The 23,931-nt window shown below is 38.7% G+C and overlaps 1 protein-coding gene across 1 annotated transcript; it reads right to left on the reverse strand.

Annotated features, from left to right (window-relative positions):
- Positions 1-1,538: 1,538 nt before the first annotated feature.
- On the reverse strand, positions 1,539-21,425 carry LOC149298751 (uncharacterized). The gene is made up of 20 exons (XM_089487243.1): positions 21,371-21,425; positions 18,274-18,426; positions 18,017-18,147; positions 17,077-17,185; positions 16,583-16,699; positions 15,918-15,985; positions 15,326-15,469; positions 14,679-14,864; positions 14,460-14,562; positions 13,947-14,088; positions 13,105-13,288; positions 12,473-12,572; positions 9,483-9,601; positions 6,900-6,937; positions 6,094-6,206; positions 4,441-4,589; positions 4,181-4,275; positions 3,031-3,109; positions 2,208-2,316; positions 1,539-1,612 (listed from the first exon to the last, which is right to left on the reverse strand). Exons 1-20 carry the CDS (start codon positions 21,423-21,425, stop codon positions 1,539-1,541), a joined length of 2,268 nt encoding a protein of 755 aa, XP_089343369.1.
- Between the last annotated feature and the right edge of the window lie 2,506 nt (positions 21,426-23,931).

Genomic DNA, 23,931 nt, shown 5'->3' on the forward strand with positions numbered 1-23,931 from the left:
TTTTAGATCTAATAGTTGCTAATCTACGCACACCAATTAGAGTGTACAATAGATTGCTGCATCTGGTGATTCAGACAAGAGGCAGTGTGCAAAACTACCACTTCAGGGCCCTATCTTTTGGCTTTTCCTCCGCACCTATGGGTTTACCAAGCCTCTGCTTTGCAGGAAGGAGTTTTTATTATTATCCCTTATCTATATGACCTGTTCCTTAAGGCAGATTCCAAAGAAAGATTGCAGAAACATTTTGCAATAGTCATAAGCTCCCTACAATGGCATGGCTGAATAATAAATTATGCCAAATCCCAACTCTGTCTTACTAGAGAAATTCAATTTTTGAGAACGTGTATCAATTCCTCAAGCATGAAAACATGTAATATTTGAAAGCAATGACCTAGCAAATCAGGCAAGCTGCAAACCACCTATACTATGAAGCATTAGGCGGCTAGATCGGTCAGTGGCTGTTCCAGGATTTTGCGCATCTGTATTTTCCCACAGGACCTTTCCTTGGCGGTTTCTGAATGCAGTGGCTGCTAGCTCCTGGGTTCAGGACCGTATCAAGCTGTGACCTGGAAATGCCAGTGGCAGGCTAACATACTAATTCTGGCAAGGCTTTTGCCAATGCAAGTGTTTCACAGAAGTGCTAAACCCACCTGACACTTGAAAGTTGTGTTAGTCCACAAAACCTGTGTTCTCATAGTATTTATTTTTATTTAACAAGTACACAAAACAGCAGAAATATTTTCAAGATCTAGTTTATTTTTTTTTTATGGCGCATTTACAAAATAAGACAGCAAATGCACAAAAATGTTAGATTTCAAATGTGTTTAATATTAGTAATAAACTCTTTCAACAGTCTATCCACAAAACGTATAAAACCCCCCCCAAAAAAACTAATGATCGAAATCACTCAACAAGTGCTCATACTTTATTGAACACCTCGTGATAAGTTACAGTTTGAAAACATGTTTAAATGCATACGACATAATTAAACATTTGTGGAACGCAGTGACCATCTGGTATGCAACTGTTCAAGGCATATTCTAAAGCAACAACCCAGCAAGTGATTTCATTATTGCAAATCAGGCAACCTGCAAACCTTCTATACCATCAGCTTTTCTGTTTTACACATTTGCCACTCATATGAAAGATACACAAGAAACAAAAAACACACAAACAGGTTTACACGGTATATCTGAAAGCCTGGATATTTTGTCTTGCTTAGTACTGGCATCCATCCCTGTCCTTGCCAACAGGGTAGTAATGTCCAGTGGTTTACGGAGGCACAGATTTCACCCTGCCACTAGAGAGGAGGATGCGGGGGTTGTAGAGCTCATTATCATGTGGTGTCTGGCCCCATCTCCGCCTCATAAAAATCACAGGGTTCTGCAATTAATCATTTATGAAAACCTTCCAAAACACAGATCTCATCTTTAAACGGGAAGATTGTGCTGTATTCTGTTGGAAGAAAATCCTACATACTGCTGCCCATTACTCACATGGAAGGAACAAACTTAGATTGTCTACTCCAAGATGATGAATCAGCATCCAACAGGAGAGGGAGCAAAGAAATACATGGCAAGCAGTATGAAGTAAACAATGACCAGGGCAGTGCCTACAAGAAGCAAAAGGTAGCACAGTTAGACTTCCGGTTACAATGCAGTGGCCCAGACAGACATTAAACTGGCCCTCATACACACTATGCCCCCGAATTGCTTTAGAGTTGCCAAAGTACAGAATTCAGAACAAGCAGAAGTAGTATTGCTTCCCTCGTTATGAAAGCATTGGATTATCCTACTGCCGTTTCACAGAACAGGCAAGGTTTGTTATCAATCATGTTCTACATCAACATATAGATCTATGTGTATGTTTTCAAACTTAAAGCTAAAAAATGCTCAGCTTTAATGTAAGGATGATTTAACTTTACTAAAAGTCTGTCTAGGCGGTTTTTCCACTTGTCTACTAAAGTGGTAGAGGGTAATACACAATGAGAATTTAAATATACATGGGATGTGCATAAGAGTATACCATATGGAAGATGAGACCTAGGACTGATTAAAATCAGAATCTTTATAACAGGGGAAAAAAGCCAAGTTACATGGGCTGGTTTTTATCCATGTTTATTATTTAAGTCTCACTGTAAATATGATTAATGTATATATCCTATTATACTGAAAAAGTACTCTAGGTTCTCCTGCAGGAGGCCTTACCTTGGAAGTAGTCACACTTTCCGTCCATAAAGATGTAGTTCATTAGGATCACACTAAACATGCTTGCCCACAGGTGGAGGTCACTGAATATCAAAGTGAATCCTGTGGGCTAGCGGAAAGGAAAAGAAAAAAAATATATGAAAGCTTTCCTTTGGGAGTAAGAAAGAATCCCTTAGAAAGGAACAGGCTCCTTGCAATTAGGATGTCCACAAGGGAATAATCCAACAAATAAAATTAGATCAGTTCCAACAATACATGCAAGAATAAATGCCAGATGAAAAATCTCATACATTAGAAGTTAAACTGTTATGTAATCATCTGTCTATGCATGTATTGTTTCAAAATTAAGTAAGCGTTGAAGATTACTTAATGTAGAGATAAAAATCCAAGACAGATATTCTCACGGAAGCAAAATGTACATTAAATACGTACTCAATTACCCATGAATTTATTTGTACTTTTCTTTATATACAATGCAGAATTTTCTGTTGCTTAGCCTGTCCAATGTAAGAGTGAACTGTGGGACCAATGTCCCACGGCTCGGATACGTGTCAGTTCTTGCCAATTCTATAGCTTCCTTGTATCTGTTATGTAAGATGAGATAAATCTCACATTGGCCCTAGGGCCAGGATTTTTGCATAGCCCAGTTTGAGCCAAGGAACTCAATTGGAGATTTGTGAAGGCGATTAAGTCAGAATGAACTCTCTTTGTTGGGCCATTGAGGACAGGAATATACCACCACTGACATGGAAGATGAACAGATTTATATAAAGCTGTATATGCTGTGGGTTGCATGCATCAGCAGACAGACAAACGTACTTACGTAGAACACAGAAAACAGGACCAGGATGGGTATCTGAAGCATACACACTTGTACTGCAATGCAGCTTCCAATTTCTATACTGAAAAAACAAAAATGCTGAAATGGCTTAGTCTGAAAACCCTGAAATTATTAAGAATGTAAGAATTATCTGAAATTACAAGAGTCAAATCATTTTGATATATTTAATATTCAAACAGAATGCTACATGATTTCATGTTAACATTTTCTATTTTATTCATCTCTATCTTGTTGCGATCCAGGTGGAAATTTTACACCAGATAAACAAAATCATCTTGAAAGGAACAATCTCTACAACCCATTTTTTTATAACTACATTTTTAAGGTTCCTATTGCTTGTGCTTTTAGTTTAAACATTTAATTTAGTGAAGAGATCTGTGCCTTAATGTTGCGTAAACCAAACATTTAAATATACCATGCCAAACATTCCCTTCTAACACCAGTTACATCAAATCACAATCAATGAAGGGCCAGATGTAGACTGCCATTGAGCTTGTAAAACCCATACCAGGGCCGAGTGCTCACTCATTAGAAATAGGTCCTCGCATGCACCCTAGAGGACACTGCATGGATTCACTGCTGGAAAGGGAGAAAGCACCAAAGACCCTTCAGATATGGGATTCGAGTCCACACACACACACACACGTCTTCCTGTCACCTATCCATTGCTTTACAACCTTGAATCAGGGTAGGCCATTGAATTTCTTCAATATGTTAGCAGTGGATTTTTCAACATTGACGTCACAACTAGTGGGAATTGCATTTTTGCAATTCACACAAAGCAGACGGACTATACATTACTCCAGTCACCTTATAAGCACCTCTGCTTGAAGACTTTGTATAGGTACTGCTTTCCCTCAGAACGTTACAATTACGCAAGATTTACCTTGTCCAAGGGTTATGGTCATAGAAGTCAGGAAATAAATGATCATGCCTTTGTAATACATATGATATTTAACATTGAATTATTACATTTACCGAGGAATTAGGTGATTATTTTGCTGTATACCATTCTACACTCATCTCAAGCGATACCAGTTTTGTTAATAGTGTTCAAATGCACATAGAGTGGGAGAAAATGCAGTCCGACGACACCACTCAATGTCAAAAGTCTCATGCCATTACTACTTACCTTAAGCTTAAATTGTTGAGGAGAGCAAACTGGATCCCATTGATAATCTCTGGGAGCTCTGGGATCAATGCAAGAACAGTCACTCCAATGAAATACTGCATCAAAGAAGGAAAGGCTGTATAACATCTCATACATGATGTAGAATAATAGATAAGGACTGTCTGCTCTTTAAAGAAGGCTAGCAAAGGATATTTTAATGCTCAGTGAAGATAAAGTTGTCTCACAGCATATGTGTATGCTGTGCTGGAAAAGGCACTTACTTGAGACACAGTGGCTCCAGACAGAATTGGGCTGATGTGTTCTGTGGCCAGATCTGCACAAGCAGACATTAGTAGGGTAGAGCCAATCAGTACGACCATTGCTCGCCAACGAGACCAGTGAACCACAGCATTATGGTGATGGCCGGGAACTATGGGGTAAAAAACAAAAACAAGCCACACTTCATTATTTCATTGATAACAGCTCTCCTGTTGTAAACCACATTATTTTCACTGAACAGCAAACATACCATAGGCACCTCCTTCTCCTCTGTAGACGATCACTGGTGCAACACTACATTACTGGTTCTGACAATCTGTACCTGTGGAATACTACTAATCTATACAAGGGTCTACAGCTTATATGCAGGTGTGCAATAAAGGCTCTATAAAACAGGTTATCAAGCAAAAGCAGGCCCCCTGTACTACACCGCTCAGAACTGTGTGATTATCTGAATGCACACTTATTTGAAATAAGTAGTTACAGCTGAAAACCTAAACCAAATTTAGGGTTCTATACCTGCCTGCCGAGGACTAGACCCCATGTGAGTAACAAGACCTTGGCGCTATATATACACAGTTTTATTAATTTATAGAGAAATACCACTGTGTTAAAGCAACAGGTTAGCTTAGTTTCTTGGGCAGCTCTCCCACCCTTGTAACACTTGAGCCTGGAAGTGTCTTCACCTCACATTCATGTGCCAGAGTTTTGTCTGTCTGGGGCAAGTTGGAAGGATCAGCTCACTGGTAAGTGAATAAGGTAAAAATCAAGATACAGATTATCTTGATTTTTACCTTATCCTGCAAGGGGTTTCTGCCTGTGAACCTTTAGAAGGGACACAAGCTGCTGCAGTACATTTTCCTGCCTAATTATATATATATTTATATATTACACTTTTTGCCTATGATGGACTTCTGTTACTTTATAACTCGTGAGACAATGTACATGTGTGTACACTTAAGGAGATTTATTTTGTGGTTTGGATTTCAGTTCCACATTTAGGTAAAATGATACTTGCTCTGCATATCCCTTTTTTTGTGGCTGCATTTTCACATTCATAAACTAAACAGAAAACCACCAGTATGTGTAAATGCAGTGAAGTGTTCTTATGATAGCGTCTGTCAATGTTGTGAGTTGGATTCATGTGTGTGTCTGCCTCTGAGTGCTGTGAAATGCGAGTACAGTTTTGATCTTGTGTCAATATTTTATTTGGTTTATAAATCTGTAAGCCCCCCACACCCAGGACTTTGAAAGCTATAACCATTTATCTCTCACATTCTGTAGTAAATGGGATTTTGAATAATAGTTTTAGATTTAACTTTGGTCTCTTTGGGTCTCAAAAGTTGGGTGCGAGACAAAAAGGGCCCTTTTTGTATTACTGCCCCAGGACCCAAAGCTCCTTAATCTGGCTTTGCTGGTTAGTTGTAGGGGGAAGGGGTGCTGAAGAATTGCTGCACCCAGGCCCACTAACCCTAAGCATGCTCTTAAAAGGTGTTCTTACGAGAGGATCATAAGATGGGGCAATGGGACCCAGTCTTTAGCTCTTCACTATGCTCGAAATTTGATAGAGGTCCTAGCTACCCGGTCAGTCATATGATAAATACCAACATCAAGAGAACCATCCACAATTTTTATAAGATCTTCTGTGTACTTACCATGACAGTCACTGATGTGAATGTCGTATATGTGAGAGTGGGTCTTAAGGGTGAAGATGAGCCCTATAATATACGCAGCAGGCAGAAGAAGCGACACTGTGTACACCAATGGCCTGCAACAATAAGAGGAAGCAAATCAAGTGTCGTATCTAGGGGTGTTTTGTATGGCCCACATGTTACATGCCACAGTAAAGCAAAAGGAATTTGTTATCCAAGTAAAAAATGGGCATATTTATCAAAAACACATATGTCTTAAGTCGGGAGATTTGAAAGCGATCTCATATGTTTATTAGCAGGAAAATCCTAGTTGTGCATTGGGCGTTACATAGTTTAATACAAACGTGTGCCTTATGTTCACACCAGTTACCATGACAGCATTTTCAATATTAATATGTACTAAGGGGTAGTATCAAGCAGAAAAAACAAACTTGGCAAATTGTCCTGTCGGTTTGCGCAGGATCATGAATTTCAGATTTTTTTTATAAAAATGTACTCAACCAAATAAGCATCTATTACTGCTGTAATAAAGTCTCTCTTCAAACTGTAAAGAACATAAAGGAAATTCAGAACATACATGCTCCAGTGAATGCACAAAGGTTGCAACAGGTTTTTGGTAGCAAAAAAAGAAATGTTGAATATGCATTATGCGTAGATGTCCCATGGAGTCTGCACCGGTAAGTCGGGGGGGGCACCAAACTTTTAGGGTGCGGCCTATATTCGAGCCAATACGCTATATAAATTATGACAGTGCAGCCATTAACAAAGCCATGTACAAAGAATTTAACGATTGGAAGCAAAATACTCACTTAACATCATTGTAGAAGGCAGTGCTGTTGCTTCCCATCTGAAATAAATAATAGACACCGTTCGGTCATTACCTAAATTAAAAAGGATTGTGTAAGTACACCCCTCTTTGGATTTTTTTTTAATTTACACCATGTTATATATTCTATAAAATTAAATCCTGTATATATAGGGAGAAGCCATGTTTGAAAAAGTACACCTTATGATTCAACAGCTTGTAGAACCACCGTTAGCAGCAATACATTTTTTTTTCTGTATGACTTTATAAGTCTCTCACATCTACATCAAAGTAGGAGACTTGGCCTACTTTTCTTTACAACATTGCTTCGGTTCATTGAGGTTTGAGGACGTTTGTATAAGCACTGTGCTCTTAAGGTCCCGCCACAGCATTTCAATTGGGTTGAGGTCCTTTATTTTCTTTTTCAGCCATTCTGTTGTAGATTTTCTGGTGTGCTTGGGATCATTGTCCTTTTGCATGACCCAATTTCGGGCAAGCTTTAGCTGTCTGCATCACATTTGACTCTAAAATACTTTGGTGTACAGAGGAGTTCATGGGCAACTCAATGGCTGCAAGGTTCCCAGGTCCCATGACAGCAGAACAAGCCCAAATCACCATCCCTCCACCACTGCGCTTGACAGTTGGTATGAGGGGGTTTGTGCTGATATGCTGTGTTTGGTTTTCACCAAACATGGCGCTCTGCATTATGGATAAGCATCTCCACTTTGGTCTTGTTTGTCCAAGGGACATTGTTCCAGAAGTCTTGTGGTTTGGTTAATATTCAACTTTGCAAACCTAAGCCGTGCTGCCATGTTCTTGGGGAGAACAGGCTGTCTCCTGTCAACCCTTCCAAACAAACCAATCTTGTTCAGTCTTGTTTTCCTAATTGTAGTATACTGTAATTATCATGAACATACTATGGCCTGTAGAGAGAGGGGTTTTATTTAGTTTTTTTTTGTTGTTTTCTTATACAATTTCTCTGAGCATTGCACAGTCTGACCTTGGGGTGAATTTGCAGGGATGTCCACTCCTGGGAAGACTGGCAACTGTTTTCCACTTTTAAATAATTTTTCTCACTGTGGAATGACAGATTTATTCTACATCTTAATTCCTATGGAAGTAGTAAGGGTGTACTTAGTTTTTCATACATGGCTTCTCCATTTTGGCTTTATTTTTGTTGAATAACTCATGACACTGTATTATATCATGTGCCATTCATCTGAGGTATATTTACCTAATTTTTAGAACCGCTGAGGAACGGTTGATTGTTATGATATGTAAAACCATAAAATCCAAAGACGGTGTTACTTTTTCACACAACTGTATATGAGACAAGTCTGAGATTCATAAGTTAAGTAGTAGTTTGGGTTCTCGTTATTAGTGAATTCAGTGTTGTCAAGTCACACAAAGTGTGACGAGAATCAGATTCTCAATGTGTAGCTTCAACATTTGTTAAACAGAGAATGCTTTGCAGAGATCAGTCAGCCTCCCAATCAGGGCTGGCCCAAAACAAAATGCCGCCTGGGGCGAAGTTTAAAATGCCCCCCATTATCTACCCTTCCGCTCCCTGCTGCCCTCCCATTATCTACCCTTCCCCCCCCCCGTACTTGCCTTTCAGCAGTCCTGCGGTGAGTCTCCCTGCTCGGTCTCTGTGCCGGCTTGTAATGCTGAGCACCGGAAATGTCATCTTCCGGCGCTCAACATTACAAGCCGGCACCGAGCTAGAGGGCTCGCAGAGGGGAGAGAGGGGCGCCGAGCGGGTACTGACAACTTGGTAAGATAAAACCACTTGGCGCCCTCTCTCTCTCTCTCTCTTCTCGGCTTAAAAAAAAAAAAAAAAAAAAAAAAAAAAGGCTTGGGGCGGCAAAGTGCCGCCTGGAGCGGTTGCCCCACTCGGCTCCATTGTCGGGCCAGCCCTGCTCACCATTCATATGCTCTGATAGTTCCAATTTCTAAAGCTGTACTGTAAAGTACTAATGGGCTATATATTACAGATACAGGCAACATTCATAAATGGTCCACTCAGAATTCTAAGGTGAGATACTAAAAGGAGCTATCAATGTATGTTGCCAAGATATCTTTTGTTAGACCCCAAAATTGGTGAAAATTTGATTTCATCCAAGAATTCAAAACATAAGCAGTTAAAAAAGAGAATTAATGTTATGTATGCAGGAAAAGTGTACCTAAGTCAGCAGCACTAAACTGTACAGTCCATTTTACTCACATACAATGTAAATTACCTTTATAGCGTCCCATAAATACATGTTACACAGCTGTATACACAATTATGTTGAGTGTTAAACCTAAAAATGTGTCCAGAACAAACCTTAGGCGGTAGGAATCCAAAAAGCCCATGTACCATGGTATACTGTTCTCTACAGATAATACCTTTCGGACTTCTGAAAACATTCAGTAGAATCCTAAATGTGAAATACATTTGCCCACCTCTGAAAGAACAAATGTGCCACAGAAACACAAAGAAGAACATTGTTTGCTAGAAAATCAGTGCAAACAAAACAAACCACCAGACAGACCTCTTCCAAGTCAAATAGCTCTATCATGATTTCTAGTTAATAAAACCACTTACCACATCAGTTTGGCAGTTCTGGCAAATATATCTCTCTGAGACATTATGGCCGAAGTTCATACACTCTCCGCAGATCATTTTCCCATACACTTTGGAGAACAATGTAGGAGCAAAAACACCTGATGGATGGATCATGTAAATGTTACAGCAATGGATCTGTTTTATCAATAACTGAAGTATACAGAAATAACAGGTTGACCTATCAAGCACTTTCAAGCTAAATTAACAAGACAAAGAGGGAATACATTTGGAGCTCCTCTTCGATTAGCCAAGCTACTAGTCCACAACAAAATAATTTCCTGACAGGAACATAAGAAGGGTCAGGTTTGTGAAATGGGAAAAACAAAAAGCAAAACATGCTACCATATAGAAAAGAGTTATCGCAGGCACATAACCTGCTATTAGAACATTTAGAATGCAATCTAGCATTTACAAGGGCTACTGGGGCATATTTTCTTTTTTTGTTTAGTTTTTTTGTTTTTTTAACAAACCTAAAACATAATACATATAAATGTAAACCTAGATGACATTTAGATATATTACACAAATGCAGTACAATAATAAAACAATAATAATAAAAGTTAAGATTATGTTTAGAAGATGTTTACTATTCTGATTTCATCCAGTGGTCAAGATCAATGAAAGACCATACACCAAAAAAAACCCAAACAAATGTATCAGCCTCATTTAAATTTTTACTTGCTTCATTCATCTAAATGCAAAAGGTTAACGGACATCAAATTGATTACTTAATCCTTAGTCATTTTTTTTTTATAATGAAATCTTTATTTTAATCTACAGATCCAGCCGTATAATAGTATACATTACAATTATATAGTAAATTGGGATGACAAATAAGGATTTTAAAATAGAACTATTTACATGAGAATGAATTCACATAATGTGTCCAAGAACTAAAGGAACATACATTCATCATATGCAAACTTACAGCGCAACATAGTCATTGTGATGCCATCACAGGTCATCTGCGAATATACTAAGAATCAAGAACGTGTGAAGGATAGTATCCCATTGGGAGATATACATTGATTTATAATAAATTTGTCCACTTTTACTTTTTTTTTTTATACATTACAAATTTAGACCGATGCATACAATGAAAATCTTGAACGCTGCGAGAATATTCACAGCCAGGGCAGACTAAAACCATTTCCCGGTAACTCATTTAAAATACAGTTATTTCCCTTTCAAAAATAGAACTAAATATATTTACAAATCTAGTTTATAGGATGTATATCCTGACATTCATAGATGTCGTACATAGTGCCTTTCACTCTATTACAATCGCCAACATAAATTAGAGGAAGAATGACAAAACCTATGCATATGGGACCGTATCCATGTAGGACTTTATGAAAACTATCTTCCTAGTTGTTAAATCATGAGTTAAACCATGTATCAACCTAAAAAGTTTACCTAAATCATTCTCTCATTTTTCAAATGTCAAAGTAGTATTTACACCAAGGTTGATTGCAGTAAAGACATAAGTTTGGCTAGAAGTTTTAATATCCAGGGGACCTGGATCCTCCTGGCATTTCTGGAGGCAGAGTGGCACATAGGGGGTCAAGAGGCATATCATGGGGCACAATGGCATATAGAGGGTTAAAAGGCATATCAAGGGGCACAGTGGCATATAGGAGGTATGAGGCATTTCTGGGAGCAGATGTGCATAACTGGGGGGGGCAGGTTGGTTAAATAAAAGGAAATAAAAAAACAAAATATTTTTCTCAATCATAGCTTTTATAAAAAAAAAAAAAAAAGGTTCACATAGTTTACATGAACTAACATTTACTGGTAAAACTTTTTTCCTATCGGGTCTTCTTATATTCAGGCTTTCCCCCCCTAAATTAATATTCAGATGGGGGGGGTCGTCTTATAATTGAGCAAATACGGTATATAGGTGTTTTTGGTCGCTTCCGTCCACTCTGGGAAGAGAAGGTCACCTAAAGCATAGCAGTTTTGGCGGAAGATCATGCCAGGTTATGTCCGAAGTTGTGGACTAATATATAAGATACAGAAGCAGAAGTGGTTGGCAGAGAAGGTAGGACAACATTAAGACTGTGGGGAGGGGGGGGAGAAAGTGAACAAGAATGAGAGTGTAAGTGAGGGTGAATGCACCTGAATTAAAAATGCCCCTGCACATGGTAACATTGTGTAACTTTTAAAAGGACAAGGTAACCTAAGCTAGCTTGTCTAATATTTCTTCTCAATATACTTACACTCTGCTTTGATCTCCTTGAGCCCCACACACGTATAGATAGATCTTTATTCAACTTGGTCAGTTAAATGGAATAGTTCTAACGGACCACATTAATTTTCCCAAACCAAGGGCCTTTCAAAGCTTGGACCACATTAATTCAAACCTGCTTAACTCTGTATATTTGTATTCTCAAATCAGAAATTAAATACAAATAGTTAAGCCACCAAGTCTGCTATAGATAGGTCAAACATAATTTTAATACCTAAATAATCCATTACTTCATTTGACCAGTTAAATTGGTAGGATGTTCTAAGAGAGCTAAGATAACCCAGAGATACGTGAATATTACCTGGGGTTTTGTTAAAATCAACTAATAATTTGAATTAAGTTCAAGTTAACTAATAAAGTAGGGATTGTGTATTAGAATAGAAAGTGAAATCCCTATCCAAAGGGATGGTGGGAATTCCAAATACCATGTAAGTTTTTTGTTTAAATTTTATTTAAAAAAAAACAAACAATGAACTTTTGGATCAATATTCTTCCGCTTTGAAAAAGACTTCGCTAAAGTGTCAACTATATAATTCAACTTGCATATAAGAAATATATCCCCCTTTCACATCAGCTTCACGGTACATATAATCAAATCCGAATGTGCATAATGACGGCTACACCCCATTTCTTACCTGCAATGGCAAGTTATATAATATTGGATATTTTCGATATCTCCAGTAGAGTGGTCCCTTACAAGCTGTATTGAGTATATTCTTACCTCCCACAGATATGAAGAGCAGCGCAGAACCTACTCCAGCTGACCTGCTGTTAAACCTCTGCTCCTGGTGTTTGATTCCACCGATGACCATGCACAAGCCCTACAAGAAAAACACTGCTAGGATCTCATACAAATATGTAGTCAGGGACTTTCGCAACTATAATAGCATTCGAAAGCAGAACAACTGAATATGCTTAAAAAGGGCATTTCAAAATTTATTGTAACTATCATGGATGCTTGCATCTAAAAGTACATTTAACAGCTGAATTTAGATCAGAATAAGCATCTCAAAAAATAGTACATTATGGCGAGATACCGTAAGCAGATGCAGGACCACGCAAGAAAGGTCACTGTCGGCAGAGACAGACCTTCAGCACACACACCAATCCACGTAGGAGACAGTGGAACAGTTATTACCCTCTGTGGACACTGGTCGGCACAGCTCTCTCACCAAGCCATACAGATCATGTTAGAGTAATGATAGCCTAGCAGGCATTAGCCTTATTTATAAAAGGGATGGACAGAGCTAGGAAGCTAGTTACCACGAGTAATGAGGATTCTACCGTTTAAAGCACAATCTGTGGAGCAGATGACTTGGGGACAAGGACTGCGATATAAAAATAATGACTTACTGGAACAAAGAGGACACACCCCAGTAAAGTGCCCGTGAGGGCCGACTTCACTACTTCTTCGTAGCACTTGTTCTCCTCCCGAGCTCCTTTGATTAATGCTGTGATATAAAAGGTGAGCTCGATGATGGAACCAAAGGTAGCATTTACCACAGCACCTAAAGCAAAGTTACTCTGAGCTGAAATACTGCCAAAGTCAGCAAAGTTGCAAAGGAAAGAGAAAGACAAATCAGTTAAACTACATAACAGCAACTTTACTACAAAAGTATCGTTATTGGAGAGACAGGCAAGTATACATTGTGTCATCGTGACACCAGGTAATGCTTCTGGATATTTAATTTGAGTCATGTATCAAAAGGTGTCCAATGGCTTTGCTGCAGATCTTATAAAAATTTGCCTATAACCATTGCTAGTAAAGTGGCTCCAATATCACTGATTGTCTAATATTTGCTTGCAAAAAATGCATAAATAATCTAAATACTTGGTTCAGATGGTCCTAGAGGTTTCACCTGTAGTAGCTCCATCATGCTATTCTGCTAGATTGCTCATGTGTCTGTTTATGGAAAGGGACCAAGCATTTCTATATTACCCCAGCCATATTGAAAGACTAGGCACAACTAATTCATTGAAGATAGTTATAAACTAGCATTATGAACTTGTGCATGTGAAGTACTCCCCTTCTTCCACCACCGCCTAACTTGGCCCAAACAAAAAAATGCCAATACTATACAACTTCCACATCTATCTAAAGGAAAGGAGGAAGGTTTTACATTCCCGTGAGCAGGTAAGGTATATAAACCGACATTTCTAGAGGGCAACAAAGTCCTCGAGCCTGTAAGACTTACCTTGCAATGGCCATACCAATATAGTATGACAAAGGCATTATGGAGAGCAGAGATAGTGTGAACTTCACAGGAGAGCTTGTGTAATGGTTGTGGTCGTCTGCATATCCCAGGGCCAGTGACACAATGACCAACACTATTAGATCTAAGTGGTATGAGGCTAAGGATGAGTTCTTCACTTAAGTAAATAATCATGTTTTAGCTTTAAACGAGGGGAAAGCACAGAAAATACATTTCTTAATAAAAGGGGTAAGAGAAGCACTTAAAAAATATAAATATATATCTATAGAGAAAAGTAAATTACCAGATGTAAGACAATAACACAGGGAGTAAAGGCTACCAGCATTTACTTTTTGCACACAAAGAAAACTGAAAACCTCTGATCTGGGACATCATTTTCATGATAGAGGAACACATAAATGCCATTTATAACCGGTAACTAGTCCCTACTATGTAAAAGGGAAATGAAAAGTACATGCCAACCAGATTACACTGAATGTAAAATGAAAAGGATACTGACAGCAAACACATTGAGCCCATCCACCGTGTACTTGTAGTAATAAAGGTTTACTGCATGATAGCAGCATAGAACAACCTCCGCCTCATAGGTCTCTTCCATCTAACACAATGCAGATAAAGTTATAGATGTTAATAGCAGATACTGCCACACCACACACAAAGCTATTATATTCCACATAATGCTGCGGTTCAGAAGTAAAGATTGCAAAGGCCAACCTTGCTTGCGCTACGTAGGTGAACATGTTCAGGAGGCATCAGCAATACTTTGGACATAGTTCTGGCATTCATCTTGGAGATGGGGATGAAGAAAACCAGGATCCATGAGATAAGGCAGACTAGTCCGTGGGCTATGGCAAGCAAGGGAAATCCCAGCATAAGCCAGATGTAAGTGCTAATTCGCCACTGGAAGAAAGAGATGGAGGCAAAGAAGGTTACAAAGTAAGCCTGCATGAACTACTCACTATATATATATATTGGATAGCTAGATTACTTATTGTTTTAGTAAAGAAAGATACCCGCTACCCATCAGTAGCATCATTTGTTACTAACATAAGTCATAAAATTTGCCATTAATTACAGAAAAAAAAAAAAAAAAAAAAGTGGCCAGGAAGGATAACATTGTTTAAAGGGAATACAGCACCATTGTATTGTTTAATCTAAGCAACAAAAAGTCACACTGAATTTCAATTATTGATCTACCTGCTACTATTTTTCCCTTCTATCAAGCAAAGTTACAAGAGGCAAAACCTGTCAAGGGCCCTGCTCACTAGAGCTTACAATCTAAAGAGTTAAACCCATTCACCTTCAAAACATGTCACTTATTGAGCGGTGAGGCAACGTGGTAGGGGTAAATGGGGTCTTACCCAGTAGGCAACCTCTGAGGGTTGGAAATCCGTATGGAGTCTCTCACATCCAATAAGGGGTGTTTTCTCCATTTCATCCACCTCTGGTATAGCTTCACATTTTGAGAATCGCACGCAGCACTTTTTGGTATGTATGATGCCACTCTAGCAGAAGAAGAGAGAAATTCAACAACATATGCCCGCTCTGCTCTGGAAGCCAAGAGTGGCTGACATGCACAAGCACTCGTTTCAAGTAGTGACGTCACTTAACATTTTACTAAATAAGAAATATGTAGAGCTGGACTGACCCTGGATTATGCACAGTTAAAACCGAGATTTCTTTATTCACTCACACCCATTGAATAATGCATTATACAGGGCCAGCCGAGTCCTCCACATTGGAGAAACTTGCCAGTGTACCTTTATAAGGAATGGTATAGTAAAAGAGTTAAAAATCACAACAACTCCACCGACACTACCAATTTAGCTAATCGAGCACGTGATACCCGTTAGTGGTCTTACAGTGATAGAACAAGATGTAGAGTGATATGTGATAGGTCTTATTAGAGGCCTTGACAGCTTGCAAAAAGGAAAATAAAACACAAAACCTAACCCTAACCTTTAAGATCACTTTTCCAAATGGCCAAATGAAATACCCAGACAGCTTCCAGCAAAGAATTCCTGCAACAACGAGGAGAAAAATATTTTTATTGGTGGCGGGGGGGGGGCATAATACACAAAAGATAGTTCACCAATCTGTACATCCTAGCTTTTCAGCTACCAATACGTCCTACCTATTAATTCTATAAAATGGGGTATCGCAAACAATGGTTACACTGGTAGTAGCAGTCCAGATCTAGCACACCCTTGAAATTATTTTTGTGTCTCAGTGTGTCTCATCAAGGTTTGTCTATTGTCGGATTTGTTTGTTTGGGATATGAAACAGACACCATCTATCCACTAACCGTATAAAATCTACCAGAAAACATGAGACCAAAAACAACATTTGTCTTGTAAATATCTTTTCATGCCAACCATTGCTGTACCTGTCCACTGCTCTTAAACATTGGTTCAAGCTTCATTTTGGTTAGCAGCGAGACGCATGAAGTTGTCAATGCTGGCCACGCTCTAAGGGGGAACAGCTTTTACACTGAACAAAAACACCTATAGTGCTTACTGTACAAAATAATTTAGTGATGTCATACCTAGCAAGGCCATGCATAGACACATTATGTACTTAACAAGTATATGGAAAAATATTTTGCCACCCTGACTTACCATACGGAGCTCCCAGTATAGACAAGAACATAAGGACAGATACCAAGAAATACAGAAGGGCAACCCACCATCCAAAGGCTAGGAGATAAAGGACGTTCCCTATTGTTATACCAGACTCTATAGAGGGAGAAATAAAATTGTTAATATTTAAACTGGTAGGATAAGGGCAAAAGAGGTATCTGAAATACTTCACTACTTTCAGAATTAGTGGTGATGCAGCACCCATGCTATTTTCTGTCTGCAATAGTATGTACACAGTTTGACACCATGTTACTCAAAATAAGGCATTGAATGTATGCAGTTGCATCTAAACAACGCAAACAAGATGCTTGTGTAGAAACAAGCCACAATACCAATAGGAACTACAAAGTCACTTGGGCAATGCACTTTATACATGTATACTGAAAGCAATGGTACATGCAGTATAACGTTTGCACTTATGTTGATGAGATACATGGTAAAACTGTTATATGTCATCAGAAATTGATCCCTACCAACTGTGCTTTTCACCACATTTAACTCGGAATACAGCTCCTTTACTATATCAGACCGATCTTCCCATGGCCGCTCTGTCACATGACTCTTCCATTTCTTGAAGCCAAACTGGTGAAAACACAAAAAGGAACTATTAATTACATTCCATGTATAGAGTCGCGTCAGATTCCGTAATACTTTTACAATGGAGGTTAAGTGAAAATTAATAACATTAACACATTAGGACATACTGGTATAGATGACAAGTGGTGGCCCGAGCTTACAATCCTTTGTGAAAAGAAACATGGACAGTCATACCCGACAACTGACTTAAAAGCAATTATCAACTTTGCAGTTTAACAGGTTTACAATACAATCATTCATAATGTGTTGCAAGATCCCAAATGTATGACGTTCAATTTGCTATGGCCAAAGGGCCCGCAGATGTTATCTCCTTTGAACATTACTAGTACTGTATTTTCATACAAAGCAATATATTTTTGTTACTGCACATTTGAGATACAATACAGAACACTGAATTGTCTTAATGGCTAGAGATTACTAGTAGCACTGCTATCCTGAACAGCATTTGAGTAATGTTTAGTAAAGTCGCAGACAAATTTTTCTTGACAAGTCTTCAAGATCCCAAGATGCACTGTAATGTCTGACAAACCACAAGCAGGAATCCCCCATACATTGACTACTGGAGCCGTCCTACTGCCAAGAAAATAGATTTACCCCCCCTCCCCCTCTAAAGATTTACTTTGTAAAAGACAGTACATCAAAAGAATGTTTGACGAGTTTGAGTATTCAGAGGATATAGAAGAGCGGTTGGAGTCTTGATAGGATGAACAGAGCTTCTGTGACAACTTGGATAGACAACTGGCTTGCCTTCTAGCATGAAGAAAAACACTGACTTAACTGTACATCAACACAAGGAAAGAATAAAATGCCAATTACCTTGTAATTGTTTGACAGTTTTAGTGCCTCTACTTCATTTTCAGCGGTGATAGTGGTTTTAATTAAGCAGACATCGCAAGGCTGAACTTCCCCAGAATGATGAGGACAGCAGCTCGGGGTAGATGATACCACTATAAAACAATACCACAATTTCACATTAAGATTTCTGAAAAATCTTTTGTAATCTGCGCAGAGACCTCTCTCTTTCTTTCATCAGCAGCTTATCTAATCGTTTCTCCCTCTAGGTGTAGGCTTACCTGGCAAAAGCCTTGGTGTGAGCAAACTGTGTTGATGAGATCCAGAATGTGTGTCCCCAAAATCTGCTTGGATAGTTACACCACAGTGTCGGTCACAGAGGGATCCCCTTCTGTGGTGAATGTCAGGCCTGTGCTCAAATTCTCGAGGGAAATCTGGAGTATCGAGAGAGATATCAAGTCAAACGATTACCTCCGGTGTGTTAAATAAAAAAAAAAATAATAAAAAAAAAAAAAAAAAAGATTAGCGGAGTCTATTCAAGGCTTTCGGTAAAGAGGGTTTTCAGTTAAATCACATTTCTTACAGTTTTACAATAGTATGTATTAAAATAAATAAAAACCTTCACACGTAAGACCAACAAAAAGCGTCATTGGTCAATTTGACTTTAAATATGAGAGATACTTCAAAAAGGTTATATAGAATTGGGAAAGAAGAATAGCAAGGCATCATGACTGGAGATTGGGACCTTCCCCAAGATTAAAACTTAACCTTTATTTCTTTATCGAGTTAGGAGTTAGTTTAGATATTTAAGTTTTAATCTTGGGAAAGGTTCCCTTCTCCAATTCTTACAGTTTTGGTGGAAGGGTAGGATGAATAGAGACTCATATAGAGTTATGTGTATCATAAAACCCTCTCCTATCTCACCATGGCATACTCTGGATAGACTATATATCATATGTTCACACACTCCACACATATGTAGGTGTTGCACGACCATACCCCATCCCCATATCAGTAATTAAGCATGAATGTACCATTTTGGCAGCATTTCCTAGTAACTATGAATGGTAAAGTAAGCGTGTGCATGTGTCCATTTCTTGGACAAAGTTTGATGGGTTGCCCTCAGGGTGTAGCTTTATAGTTAACAAAAATGATTTTGTATTTTGTTTAGTTACATCTAAACCTTTGAGTCACTCTTCCCTGAATTTGGACAAATTCCAGATGAATATGTTTCATGAAATACAATTTCACATCTAGATCACAAGGTAGACAGTGACAATTCATTCATGCAGAAAAATGACGGCTTTTTATATTACAACAAGTCAAAAGCAACAGGGCAAAGCATTTAATCTATTGGTTCTGCAACAGATAGCCACATCACATGAAGAACAAGCTCCATCATGCGCTCTTCCATATCTTCACACTATTCAGACAATAGAATCCAAGTCAGTTGCACGGTCTGACCCCCTTCCAGAGCATTCCCTAACAAGTCTTAGAGCAAACTGGTGAGATGAACTAATATATATATATATATTTCAAGTCGCATCCCTGAACTAAAGACACCCATACAAAACTTTTAGGCAAGTTGTCCCACTTTGTTTGTGAAAACAAGTACAAGTACAAGACAGTTGTGACAAAAAAGCCACAGAACAGTCCAATGAAACAAGTAACTGTCACTTACACATATATATATATATATATATAACAGTCACTTATGGGGTTTACAGTAACTTAATGATTTATGCTGAGGTCAGTGTATAAAGCCATTAAAATATATATATGTCTCTAGTATATAACGTCTGTTTCTCCATAAAGAAACCACAAAGAAAAAAAATGACATTATCACAACACCATACATTAGAAAATTGAAAATGCTGCCAAGTAAAACCTTAAACTTTTTGTTCTGAAGGTATACTAAATATGTGAAAAATGGAAGAATGCAAGGTTTTATCTAAAAATGACACAATGTTGCAAAGTAAAGAACATACAGAGTTTCAGACACTATGAAAACGCACTCATCCTAGTTGAAGATCCAGTTTTGCTACAGCACATGAAACATTATGACTATGGTTTTCTGAATTCCTAACAAATGTAATGAGCCCTTTGTTTAGTAAATAATAGGAGCGAAGGACCAGAGGAGGTGCTGAAGGCACCGGTACAATCTGCATTGATTGAGCCAAAAGAATGCCACACAGTGTAGAAATGGGACAGATTGGGTTATTATTATTATTTATTGTTTTATATAGCACCATCAAATTCGGTAGCGATGTACAATGGGTAATGGAGAATAGTCACCACTACGGCATTAACCTTCATTTCATTTATGGCTATTCTTTGTGTTCTGCTTTTAACTTGCTTATTGTTTGGGAAATATTTGGATTAAAAGCGTAGCTGAGATCTATTGCACAGTCAGCATTATTTATTGTTTATTATACAGACAGAAGGCTGTTTAGAATGGGTTTCTCTCCGTGATGGCACCAACCAAATACTACTGCAGTATTACTTCCTATTTTAACAGGTCCATTTCCACAGATAAAGCAGATGTGGTACCAACGTTTATATGATGGAAAAAAGAGAAACACCTACTCATCGACACCGATAACGATGCATATGCACAAGGAATAAGAGAAGCGAACCTATGTAGAAACTTAGGTGTTTTCTGATACATGTAAGGGGCCACCTCGTAATCGCTTCACACCCGGCATGATTTATACCTGCGACACAAGATGCCACCCATTACGCTTCTGCTCCCAAGCCAGGCTGGAGGCTGCATCCAGCACTTTCAATGGAAGAGGTGGGCACCGGCACATATAACAACGATACTGACTCCCAAGCAACCATTACATGCTATATACATTGGGCCCTAAACAGACACCTCGGTAGCCATGTGCAGGATCCAGCTCTGTGCATAGGTGAAATGTCTCACTGTGAGCGGGGAAAGAAGACACCTGTCACCATGTACCAGAAACAAGAGTAAATATATATTTACACACACCACATTACAAAGCCATGACAAATGATACAACATGAATCAATTACTAATCCGTTCACTTATCATACAAACCTCACATAAAAGTTAATCCAGAAGTTGTTGTAAGAACAGCTAGAAAACATTCATACATGGAACGGGCTTAATGGATGCAATCAAATTACGCAGTTAACACAATTGATGGTAAAAAGAATCAGACGGCACGTTTGGATGCTTAGGCAATGTATTTTGTTTATATTTTAATATAACAAAAAAAACTTTGCATCAGACTCATTCTATAGGCTGTGTTTGAGTCATATCCAAATACGTACTTCTATTAAGCACACGTTCAATTAATATACCCGTTTGGTCGAAAAGCTGCTCGCTTTAATAAACAGGTGTATGCTTACCGAAAGCGTCATGCGTGTACCTCCTGCGCCGGGTATACTCCACATCCAGAGACATCTCAGCTAGGAGACTTCTATTCCTCTAGCATCTCGATCCTGATTCCTTTCACCTTACACAAGCTGCCCGCCACATGACAGGGCTTTAAGACGATGTAGCAGGAGCACGCATGCGCAAAGCTAAACTGCGCGGAGCATGACGGGGGTTGTAGTTTTTTTTCGTGCAAGTTTGCTGCAGGTGCGGCAAAGACACCGCTAACTACCTTTGTAAGCGTTGTATTACTTTGATCACGCTATAATGATGCTCTATGGAATATTATGACATGGAATACATCTAGTTTGCTTTTTATAGTACACGATGTGCCATTGTGTTTTTATGAAATCCCCTTAATTACTGTATATTAAGTTCTTCCCGTATAAATTAATTTACATTTCATTTTACATATAAATTAGTCCGTCCTTGCTTGTACTCTTTTCTCTGACAGTGACGCTTGACTGGGGGATTCGATCCCTAAATAAGACGAAAAAATATGTATTTCCACTATAAACAGCTATATAATAGTGATACAGATTAAAAGTGACGTAACCTTTGGCTGCTGTGGACATATTTCATAAGCTGTATATATAGTTGTTGCCAGAGCCATGCTGGCCTGGAGGACAATTACCCCATGGGCTAGTGACTAGTCCAAAATAATTCAAACAGGAGGGGGGCCCAGCCCGCTCACGGGTGCAGGAGCACAGTGGGGTCACGTAATGCGATGTTACGTGACCCCCCCGTAATATCTAGATGGGTCGTTACTGGATAGGGCAGATGGTTCTTATGTGCTGTGATTTACAAGATATATCGCAGTTTGTCAGCAGCGAACGGGAGAGGCTCTGGACAAGGTCAAACTTTACAGTTGTAAGGCAACGTGTGATGATAGAGCGAGGATGTTTTAATGCGGTTGTTCGCGCATTATCAGAAACGGGGGCACTTGGCTATATCCGCCCCCCAGGCCAAAATGCTTGCTTGCTTGCTTCAGTTGCAAAACACTGTGTCCAGTGTCACTTTAGGTGAACTTGTATTGGATAGCAGTTGCCTCTGCTTCTTGATGATCCCAAACATGATTCCTGGACTAACCATCTGAGTGTTGAAGGACTCAGATTTATGTATTCCAAGCATAACTATCAGCACCTGACTACACCCTGTCACAGTCCTATGTATATATACACACACATGAACACAGCCTCTTCTTCAAGATGCACTTCATTGATACAAAAACACATGCTTAACCCCTTCGAGACAAAGGCTGATTTTACTTTTTGTACCCTTCTGCGCTGCTTGTGTTTAGCTGTAATTTTCTTCTTTCCCGTTTACTGAACCCACACACATTAGATATTGTTTTTTTCAGGACAAGAAGGGCTTTCTTTAGATGACATTGTTTTGTTTGTATCATATTATTTACTATTAAAAAAATTATAAAATATGGTGAAAAATTTAGAAAAAAATGACTGTTTCTAACTTTTAGTTGAAAAATCTTTTACTCATCTATAAAAGGTAATGAAAAAACCTGCTAAATAGATTCTACTATTTGTCCTGAGTTTAGAAATACCCAATGTTTTTATGTTTTTTTGCTTTTTTCTACCCATTATGGGGCAATAAGTACAGGTAGCGTTTTGCTATTTCAAAGCCATTTTTTCCAAATCTGGTAATTCTTCCCCCCATGTGCCATTTCGGGTATCTTTGAACCCGGCCAATGCAATTTACCCCATCAAGTCATATATTTTTGAAAACTAGACAGCCCAGGGTATTCCAAATGCTAGTATTTTAACTCTTTCCATGCACCATATCTACCACCAGTCTTTGTCAAACTTTATGGTAGTCATTTTTTTGCATTTGTTTTGTCATACACATTTTACTTCAGGTATGAATTAAAATGTTCTAGTTTATGTCACTATCACAAAACACCCCAATATGTGTTCAGCAACATCTCCTGAGCGCAGCGATACCGCACATGAATGATTTTGCCTGGCTGTTTGGGGGCAAAAGGGCCACATTTGGGGCATGCGCATTTTTCAATGTTGAACTTTGGCATTTGGGGATCCACTGCCCATGCCCTATTTGGTACATCTTTGAGCCGGGCCATTTCAGTGTGCCCAATAAACCCATATATTTTTGAAAACTAGACACCCCAGGGTATTTCAAATGCTAGTATTTTAACTCTTTCCATGCACCATATCTACCACCAGTCTTTGTCAAACTTTGTGGTAGTCATTTTTTTGCATTTGGTTTTCCATACACATTTTAACTCAGGTATGAATTAAAATGTTCTCGTATATGTCACTATCACAAAACACCCCAATATGTGTTCAGCAACATCTCCTGAGTACAGCGATACCTCACATGAATGATTTTGCCTGGCTGTTTTGGGGCAAAAGGGCCACATTTGGGGCATGCGCTTTTTTCAATGTTGAACTTTGGCATTTGGGATCCACTGCCCATGCCCTATTTGGTACATCTTTGAGCCAGGCCATTTCAGTGTGCCCAACAAAACCATATATTTTTCAAAACTAGACACCACAGGGTA

Source organism: Sceloporus occidentalis, unplaced genomic scaffold, assembly GCF_023333645.1.
Source record: "Sceloporus occidentalis isolate IW3139 unplaced genomic scaffold, rSceOcc1.0.p SCAF_31, whole genome shotgun sequence".
NCBI classification, from domain to species: domain Eukaryota; kingdom Metazoa; phylum Chordata; class Lepidosauria; order Squamata; family Phrynosomatidae; genus Sceloporus; species Sceloporus occidentalis.